The 10,727-nt window shown below is 40.4% G+C and overlaps 1 protein-coding gene across 1 annotated transcript in view; it reads left to right on the forward strand.

Annotated features, from left to right (window-relative positions):
- Dsg1 (desmoglein 1) overlaps window positions 1-9,971 on the forward strand; it is a 33,912-nt gene extending 23,941 nt beyond the window's left edge. Inside the window, exons 12-15 of the mRNA XM_023714086.1 lie at window positions 2,747-2,880; window positions 3,307-3,379; window positions 5,608-5,816; window positions 6,825-9,971. Coding sequence (XP_023569854.1) covers window positions 2,747-2,880; window positions 3,307-3,379; window positions 5,608-5,816; window positions 6,825-7,907 — 1,499 coding nt within the window. The 3' untranslated portion in view covers window positions 7,908-9,971. The remainder of the gene's footprint in view (window positions 1-2,746; window positions 2,881-3,306; window positions 3,380-5,607; window positions 5,817-6,824) is intronic.
- Window positions 9,972-10,727: the final 756 nt, after the last annotated feature.

Below are 10,727 nucleotides of genomic sequence, written 5' to 3' on the forward strand. Positions count from 1 at the left end.
ATTGATATATGGAGAAAATAAGTTTTCTGATCCTTTGATGAAACATATTTTATAAATTCTTATTTTGAGCCATTATGAAGAAAATTCTACACTTGGTGCTGGGATTGTAAAATGAAAAAAAAAAATGGAGCTTCTTGACCCCTTCTAGGACAGCATGGGGCAGAAACTCGTTTGTAGTCTATCTCAGCATAGGAGGACAGTGCATGGCAAGCAACTCAAATTGCTATGTGAGTGAAGTCAGTCAGAAACAAGGTACTGAAGCAATCAGAAAAGGCTACTTAAGGGGGCTGGGGAGATAGCTCAGTAGAATAAGCGCTTGCCTGGCAAGGGCCTGAACTCAATCCCCGGTTCCGCCAAAAAGAAAAAAAAAAAAAAAGAGAGAGAGAAAGAGAAAGAAAAAGAAAAGGCTACTTAAATAAAATAAGCTCTAAGTAATCCCAGCACTTGGGAGGTTGAGACAGGAGAATCACTGTGAGTTCAAGACCAGCCTGGAGGCTACAAAAGTGAGCACAAGGCCAGCCTGAACCGCACAGCAGGACCCTGTCTAAATAAATAAATAAATAAGTAAATGAGAACGAGGCTGATAGAGAAGAGAAAGGGCGCACATGGTAAGAAGGAAAAAAATCTATGTGAAATCCCCAACAAATGAGAAAGCACGGTACTGAAATAAACGCCTCCCGAGTGAAGAGGAGAAATGACACGCGCGGGTGTGTGCTCACAGCTGGGGCTCAGAAATAAAATCGTACAGGTCAGTAGAAGGGGGCAGGAACAGGCCGAGGGTGAAGTCCGTTTCTAAAAAAGTCACTGTCTGAAAACCTTTCTGAGCCAAGCTTTTGTCGTCCATAAAACAATACAGTGTTTATCTCACAAGATTGTTGTGATAATAGAGGTAAACGCAGCGCACCGAAGCACTGAACAGTCCTGAGGCCGCTAGACTAGGGTGAGTGCAGGCTCCGGGGTGGATCGGAGGGGAGAATCCAGTGGATTCTGCAGGCGGCCCCGACACTGGCACAGATGATGCCGGACTGAAGTCGGAGATGAGCCATGCGCCACAGTCGGAGGGACGGGAAAGGGCCTGCGAAGCCGGTAGGTAGAAACGGGGCTGCCACCCAGGGATGCACACAGGCCTAACAACGCCAAAGAAGGGGGCCTGCCCCTTAGCTCAGTTCTTAAAGTGGCTGCTTCAACAAAGCAGTCAGGCTCAGGCTGCTGTGGTTCGATCCCCACAACTCAAGCCAGCCAAACCTGCCCTGAAGGCATTCGAAGAAAAAAAAATGCCAAAGAAGCTGGGGGTGGAGGGGAGGAGATTCCCCACATTTTTAATTAAAACACACAGAATGTGAATTCAGAGCACGTTTTTTCTTACTTTCATTCCCCTTAATACATAAACAGCTATAAATAGACATGTTGCTCAATTTATTTGAAAAACATTAATTTCTCTGATTGAATAACTCATATTTCTGAACATTTTAAAATATTAATCCATCTAAACCATCAGAATCTAAACCATAGATTCTAATATGCTAATAACAGTTGAGGCTCTTTCTAATTTAAAATATACTTCAAAATGAAATTTCCTTATTAGGCAATAGGAGGTCTTATTGGCTCATAAAAAAATTGAAATGATGACCAGGATAAATTCTATGAATAGAAGAGCAAGTTTAAAACACAAATATTCTCATCAAAATGAACAAAGGCAAGGAAGATGTAAAAGCTCCAGGAAATGGACAGAATGTACCATAAATGGATATGAGAAGATATAATTCTATAAAGGTTTAGCTCCATTGATATTCAACCAACATCACAAAGCTAAAATTCATTACTTTATAAAAGTAATTTAAATACCCGGGTACTGATCATTATAATTATAAATAATATTTAACTTTAATTTTGAGTTTGTTTTTATGTTGGTGGTTACCTTCAAGTAGTATACTTAAAATTACATGTAGGCTTTAAAGTCAATATGGCTCTTTAAAGCTCTCTTGCACTTGCCAGGCAAGCACTTATCCCACTGAGGTATCTCCCTGGCCCTGCCTTTCTTTCTCATAAGCAATCTTTTTGCCTTCTCTTTTTCCTTCCTTCTTTCCTTGGATTTCTGTTTGCACATTCTTCCCTTCATCCATTCTTGAATTCAAACCATTTCTCAAGCTTATATCATATAAGCAAATGATTTAAATAAAATATTAAAATGATGAATAAAAATAAGTATTTAAATAGAATAGGAAAACTCTCATTTACAGAAAAACTCATAATGAATTTTGTGATATTTTCTATTTGTGTGAGAATAACCCAAGGAAAAGGTGTCTGTAGGGGACAATATCATCCTCAACAAGAATAATTGCTCAATGCATGAATAAGCTTTTAGCATTCAAATAAAGGGGAAACCATGTGTGAAAGCCTAGAAATAAGGAAAAGCAAGAAGAAAACAGAAGAATCCAGCACTTTGCCCAGCTTCTCCACCTTCCTTTTTCTCTTACTACTTTTCTGAGTAATGATGGGAGACAGATTTATTTTAATGATATAATACTGCATATAATTTTACGTTCACAAAAGTTAAATCAATTAGTATCTTAAAGCTTACATTTATTTTGGTGTCTGACAATTATAGTTTGTTCTCTGAAGTTTTCATAATAATTTTAAAATCAAATGTAGCTCTATTAAGAAGTCAAATCAAGCCATTAGGAAAAGCAGATTGCTGTAACGTGGGCCTCTGTTAACTCCAATGTTCCTGTCTTTCCACTGCCAGTGGTCCCATTTCTAATGATCTGCTGTGACTATGGAGGTCCCTCTGGGGGCAGCGCTGGCTTCGAGCCTGTTCCAGAATGTTCTGATGGAGCCATTCACCCATGGGCGGTAGAAGGACCACAGCCCGAACCCCACGTAAGTGCTGGGTGTGCGAGGGGGGTGTTGGAGTCACCTAAGTCAGTCCCCACAGACAAATGAATGGCCTCAGTTGCTCAGACTACCCTGTTCTTTCCTCTGGAATAGTGAAAAGGAGCAGGGAGGGGAAGCAAAAGGATATCAGAATTAGATGAGATAACCAGAGAAGGCTTTCTGCGTGAGGCTCAAGTGATAGACAAGCGTGGACTGTTTCCAAAGTAGTATGTACTTGGGAAATCTGCACTAATTCAGCAAAAGTATGACTATAGAAAGAAAGGACTCATCACAAATGGGGAAATAGGGGCCAGGGAGATGGCTCAGTAGAATAAGTACTTCCCTGGCAAGCACAAGGGCCTGAGTTCAATCCCCGGTTCTGAAAAAAAAAAAAAAAAAAACAAATGGGGAAATGTTGCTTGTGTCTTTTAGGACATGGGCACTATCTGTGTACCAGCAATACCAGCCGCGGGGGCAACTATGATGGAATGTATTGACAACTCAGGTGAGGAGAACATTCTAACAGCTCAAATCATGATGGAAAAACTGTTCTCCATTTGTATGTCTTAGAGGGTTTTTTTTAAATATCTTATTTGTCTTTGAAAGGGTTTCTATAATTCCCTTTTCGGTGACTAATTTCTATATTAAAGAAAACTTACTCTGCTATTATTATGTGTTATACTTTTTAAATCTTCTTCAGTCAATGGTGTGTAAGTAGATGACATAATTAACACCTCTGTAAGCAGAAGTACTGAGTTATAACTGTGAGTCAATTATGTCAAGGGTTTTTATCTAACAGAAAATTTACGTACAAGAAAACTTACATACAAGACTGACTAAAATTATAGTGCCGCCAATTAAAATAGATCTGTGCTCACTTATTGAGACTACAATCTCCTTCCACAGTTTAGTAATTCAAAATTGATTGAACTGCTTAATGTGCTAAAGAAAAATTTGCATCAATTCTTTTTTTTAGACAGGATCTTGCTATGTAGTTCAGGCTAACTTTGAATCCACTGTGTAGTCCAAGAAAGCCTTAAACTCCCAGCATCCTCCTGCCACCAAGTGCTGGGATTACAGGTGTGCACCAACACGCCCGGTTGCATCAACTCTCAGAATCAGTGTAAATGTTGACCTAAAAGATTTTTGTTCATTTTCATAAACTGACCAAGACATAAAATATTATCAAAATCTATAGCTACAGTATTCTACTTACAGAGGAATAAGACTCTAGAAACAAATTTCCTCAACATCAGAATCATGACAAGTTTATAGGTAGAAGCTAGAGAACAATTGGAACCTCACAGCAAGTGGATGACTACCACCATAATGAAGAGAACAAACAAATTCTCAACTCCATGAAAATAGTTATACCCTATTGCATTTTGCAAGGCAAATGGTATTGATTTTCTTGGAGGTTTTTTAGTCTTTTTTAAAACTTTTTTTTGTTTTATTAGTACATGTTTGCAGGGCATGCAGCTTATAACCATCTTGGGGAGAGGACATATGCTTATACTGCTGCTGTTTCGCTTTTCTTAATCCCCTTCCTTCCCTCCCTCCTACCTCCCTCCACCCCTAATTCTCCAACCCAGGCTTTTTGTTCTTGTTGATATTATTAATCTTAGCTCATGTTATGGCCTATAATCTTTGCATTCGGTGTTGTCATTAGAATCCTGTACAGGCACATCTTTATTCTACTTATTTCGCTCCCCTCCTCTGTGTCCCTTCCCTGTGCCCCTCCCCGGTGTCCCTCCCCCTATTCCCTTGGACCACTTCCCTATTCTTGGTCATTTGCAAACTACTAATTGCTGCTTTTCTACTTTGAGCTTTGTAAAATGTAACAGGCATAAAAGTGTTTATAACTTATAGCACTAAAATGTTATTCAAAGAAGTAGAAGTGCTAGTCCTTAAACCTATTTCTCCTCCTGAGCCACTGGTGTAAATGATGCTAGTGTCTTTTCACCTCGAAGACGGAAACCACTGGGAGATCCTCTCTTCACGGGTGTCCATTCAGCTCTCAAGACTCACTCAATCTCTGCATCCCTCCGGATTTCCTCATGCCATTATGCCCACGTTAGGTCTACGAACTTTGCACAGATCTTGAGCAAAGCCCTGTAGAAGGTGCCAGAGCCACTGATGTATAGAAGATAAACTGTCCCCAAACTCAAGATCTTTAGAACTGTAAAGCTGTGGGACATGTGTCTTAACATAAATGTTCTTCCCTCCGTGGCTTGTCCATACTCCCAGCTGCCATCATGCCCACTTAACACAAATATTGTGACAGCCCTCTATTCACCCCCATGTGCAAGTGCAAACCAAGACTCCATGGACCTTCCTCTCAACGTGGCTTCCTCTCCAAAAGCCAGCAATCCTTATGCCATCTGGACCATCTGTAGGTCTAATAACACATTTGGGCTTATCTAAGGCTGATCGTTCACTTTTGAATGAGTATTTTACCCCCCAACTTTCCTCAGTTTGAAATCAAACCCCTTAGAATATACATTTTATGACTTATCTGCAGCACCCTGTTCCAATTCCTCTTGCAGATAATGACGAAGTTAACAAATGATTAATAACTATCTTGAACTCAATATCAGTTGTACTTTTCTTTCTTCTTTCATTTTATTTCTCTGCTCAGAGATGCATGCCTGAATGAGCAAACTGTATTATAGTAAGTAGTTTCCACTCACAATATACTAGAGAAATAAGTTCAATGTTTCGAAACACTTTTAGGCGTTTATACAAATGACTACTGTGCCAGAGAAATGCAAGACCTGGGAGGAGGAGAAAGGACAACAGGATTTGAACTAATGGAGGGAGTGAAAACCTCAGCTGCACCTGAAATATGCCAAGAATATTCTGGAACATTGAGAAGAAACTCTATGAGGGAATGTAGAGAAGAGGGTCTGAATATGAATTTCATGGAGAACTACTTCTGTCAGGTAAGGCTTCTAGTCATCTGATTTTTAATAATTGCCACCCAGGGCTTTGGCAGGAACCTCAGATCCCCAGCCTCCAGCCTGTGTGCCCAACAACCCATATTGCTGTCGTATAATATTTCTAAGGTTCTGACTTAAGCACCTTACTCTCCCACTTAAAAAGACAGTCAGTGTCTCCCAACTCTATTTTGTCCATATCATGCAGTCCAAACTCCTTAACATAGCAATGAAATTTGTTCACAAATTGCTCCCTCCACCCAGCTCCTTCCTCCTCGTCATCCACCCTATACACTGAGGTCTTTTGCCTTATTCACAGCAGCCTGTTCATCTCCATGCTTGTGATGCTGAGCGTCTCAGCAAGTGCTTCCTCTCCCACCCTCTCTCTTACAAACTCCTACCCATCTTCCAAGACCCTATTCAAATATCTCTGCCTCTCTGCACTTTTTTCAGCCAACTTTCCCATCCAATTTCCTATCTGTATTTTGGGGACACTTAGTATATTCATTTGATAAATTAGCACTTCTAGAATCTGTTTGTTTGTATGCTTACCACCATTTTTAGTGCCATGTCATATAAGCCACATGCTGAACATTTTAGGGGGTGAGTGGTGGCTGGCTCAGCCCACTCTAGGGGTGGAAATGGCACATTATGTGTGCCAGGGATGGAACCACAGTCCCTGCATTTGCCTAAGGAGGCACTTTAGACCAGTGAGCTATCTCGCCAGCCCTGATATTTTAAAATAAAATATTGGTCAAAGTCTTGCAAATAGTAATACAAAGCAATGAGACTTGTTGCTGAAATACATCAGAACACTTTCTGTTTATGTCTCCAAATCTGGAGTCAGAAGTAGAATTCAGCCTGGAGCCTTGGCACTTTCCTTAGCCTAGCCAGCACACTCTACCTCACTGTCACTTCATTGGAGTCTCCAGCTACACATCATGACAATAAAGACTGCTGTGCTATCATTAAGTGTGAATCCATAATTGTTTTCTCTTTCCTCTACAAATTCAGAAAGCTTATGCTTATGCCGATGAGGAAGAAGGACGCCCATCCAATGACTGTCTGCTCGTGTATGATATTGAAGGTGCAGGCTCCCCTGCGGGCTCTGTGGGTTGTTGCAGCTTCATTGGCGAAGACTTGGATGAAAGCTTCTTGGATACCCTGGGGCCCAAATTTAAGAGGTTGGCAGATATCAGCCTGGGAAAAGAACCCGAATGTTATCCAGACCCTGATCCCTCATGGCCTCAGAATGTGGAGCCAGTGTACCCTGTGAAGACAACAAGACCAGTTCCTAGCGGAGTCCCACCCGTTTCCCAGCAGGTTGGCACCACCACCGTCTTTTCTGAGAGCACCTATCCCTCGGGACCTAGCATACATCATCCTATGCCTATTTCCGACCCTCTGGGCTACGGCAATGTCACTGTAACCGAGTCTTACACCACCTCTGGCTCTCTGAAGCCCTCTGTCCACCTTCATGATAACCTGCATGCACCCAATGTGGTGGTGACAGAGAGGGTGGTGGGCCCTATCTCCGGTGCTGATTTGCATGGAATGTTAGAGATCCCTGACTTGAGAGATGGCTCAAACGTTATAGTGACGGAGAGGGTCATAGCTCCAGGTTCCAGTCTACCCACCTCTCTGACTATACCTGCTCCCCTAGAGTCTTCAAATGTGGTAGTGACAGAAAGAGTAATCCAACCAACTTCTGGCATGATAGGCAGTCTAGGTATGCACCCAGATTTATCCAATGCCCACAATGTGATTGTGACAGAGAGGGTTGTTTCTGGCGCTGGCATTAGTGGAATTAGTGGGGCAGCTGGGATAAGTGGTGGTGTAGGCAGCAGTGGCCTGGTTAGCACCAACATGGGTGTCAGTGGCAGTGGCCTGAGTGGGGCTGGCATAAGTGGCGGTGGCATCGGGCTCGGTGGCCTGGGTGGGGGTGGGGGCCTGAGTGGCAGCATGGGGGGGACAGCCACCATTAGCCACATGAGGAATTCCTCTGACCATCACTTTACCCAGACCCTGGGATCTGCCTCCCCTAGCACGACTCGAAGTCGAATCACAAAGTACAGTACAGTACAGTACAGCAAGTAGTCTATGTCTCAGAATTCATGATCACATTAATTATGACTTAGATTCAGTTCCCACCACCCAAAATGTAATAATGCAACTTATGATGCACAGCTAGGTGCTAAGAGCTACATTCTGCTGTGAGAAACCACAATGAGAAAAACAAATGAACGCATTGCCATGGGGAAGAGGACTCCCTGTATGTTTGTAAACTGTTTCCTCATCTCATGATTAATGACCTCATGACAGTGGACTAAAATAGGACTTGGTGTGCCTGTGTGGCCAATCAGGTCTTCTGGGTATCTATGTGGCCTGAAGTTTATAGCCAGCACATGGAGTAAATAAAATGTGCTCATGCAATAGGACCGCCCTCAACGTGGCAATTGGCATAATTTTCTCTTATGTTGCTATGTAATTCAGGCAGTATTCAAAACCAACTAAACATACAATTTATTGCCACAAGTAATCTGAAATTCTGCCTTGTCAATTTCACAGATAATGTAAATAAAACTCCAACCATAAATTCAGAGCAGGGTTAAGTATTTAAGAATCTGATGACCCAACCAAGTCTCCAGCCACCATGCTCTGTTGCCTTTCCTTTACTTATCTGCAAGAGAGGAAAGAAACATCAGATTACAAATGCTCCACACTGGGAAAATTCCTTTAGAAACTAGCAACAGAGGGAGATTGGCTGGGAGTAAGCTGGCAGAGCCTAAGCTAAACCTCAAGGGGAGTCTTCAGTAACAGTCAAGGACATTCCTAATCCCAGGTTAAGGTTAATGGTAGCTGTGATCTTGGAGAATGTTGCTTCCTGGGGAGATTACGAGACATCACAAGTGTTTTTCTCTTTACCACTGTGGTTATCAATTAATAATAAAGGAAAGTGGCTCAGATGGAGTCGAGCAACAGGTAACATGATTGTCATCACCAGTGGTAAACACCCTCCCAGGTAAAACAGATAGAAACTGCACTGCACTGTCAGATTATGTTTTCAGCAAGTGTTATTTGCTCATGTCCAGCTGTTTGTTACATAAGCCCCAAAATTGAAATGATTTGCCTGAGCTGAACGACGGGGGTGTTTGCAGCGTGGCTAAGCTATAGGGGAGTTTTTTAAGGGGATCTTAAAACAATGTTTTTCGAACATGCAAACTGTTTTAAATGGGGAAAGTTAGGAAAGAAGTGTTCACTAAAGCAGTATCGAACTAATTATTAGCTTTGAGTTTAATACTTTCTTTGAATAACCCTCTGCCGCCATTTTGAATGGTCAACATGAACCTTTTACAGAGTTGATAATATTGTGTAAGAAAGAATAAAATAGTATTACATAAACCCATTTCTTTCACTCCCTTACTAAATATTTTCACAAGCATAAATTTTAAAATCCTGATCTGATTTGTCAATAAAGTCTTAGCATATAAATATTCTGATTTATAGATAATTCCCAAATAATGTGTATGATATATTTTTCTAACTTCAAAACATAGTAATGTGCTATTTATGATGTATTATTTCTGTGTATTTGCTCTGTAATGTTTCCTGATTACAAATCTCTAAAACAAAGCAACACATTCTAAGAAATAGGGAAATTTACCATTGCTTGGCAGAGGAGTTGTTTGGTGTTTTATTTTCCTTTGTTTTCTTAAAATTCATTGTAAATATAAGCTCACTAAAGTGAGACTGGGTACAGCAAATAAAACTAGAAAAAAATTCCCCTCCTGGAGTTGTGAATTATATACTATAACATTTTTTTCCTAGTCAGCTACTCAATTTTCCAAGATGTTACGAGGTCAAAGAACCATTATTCAACTTCCAATGCTTGTCACTGAGGGCTGGGAGTGAATTCCTTCCCTAGAGCTATTTTGCTCCATATAATAGTGAATGAGGTTAATATGATAAAAGTCACAATATACATCTTACCTTAGCTCTGTAGCATATGTACAACTTTGATAACCTGTAATATGCTAAAATGCAGAGGTGTAAATAAAGTCATTCAAAGGGAGCCTTTCTTTTATTTTTTTTTTTCTGTCACTTAGGGGATTATGTTAAGAATGGGAAATATTTTTCCAGAAATAAAAACAAAAGGCATTTTATTGAAATATACTTGTGCATGTCTAGGTTCAGGAATTTGAAAAAATAAAAAATTATTTTTAATATTACTTAATTAAAGGGAATGATATTTGATCACAGGAAACAAGTGTTGGCCTGATGCATGATCATAAATCTTAAGACACTTGAAATGTCCCGTGTATATTTTTGAGGATAGTCTACCAAATGACTATCTTAAGAAATTATTGTTGGGCTGGTGAGTAGCTCAGTGGCATAAGTGCCTGTCTAGCAAGCACTGCGTTTAATCCCCGGTACAGAGAGAGAGAGAGAGAGAGAGAGAGAGAGAGAGAGAGAGAAAACCATGGGAAATCTGAATTTTAAGTGGTAGTATTAAATACCCATCTTTGTAGGAAGATACTATCAAATAAATTTTTTAAGACTGCACATGATATTCTGTTTATTCCTAAATTTTAAAATTATTTTTTTTTTTTCGGTACCGGGAATTGAACTCAGGACCATGTGCTTGCCAGGCAAGTGCTTAATTCTACTGAGCTATCTCCCCCAGCCTTAAAATTACTTTTTTAAGACATCAATCATATAAGATGCATTTAAAGACATCTTTTCAATGAACAGCTATCATTCCTGTCTGTAGATGCTTCAAGTGCAGCACCACCTTATACAGCCAGAAGAGTTGTGGACATCATTTTATAAATAGCTGTAATTTAGGTCCATATCACAACTTAAATCTTAGGTCAACTTGCTCTTAACAGAAGGAAGAAAGAATAGACAGCAATTTAA

Source organism: Octodon degus, unplaced genomic scaffold (assembly GCF_000260255.1).
Source record: "Octodon degus isolate 3935 unplaced genomic scaffold, OctDeg1.0 scaffold00003, whole genome shotgun sequence".
NCBI lineage: Eukaryota > Metazoa > Chordata > Mammalia > Rodentia > Octodontidae > Octodon > Octodon degus.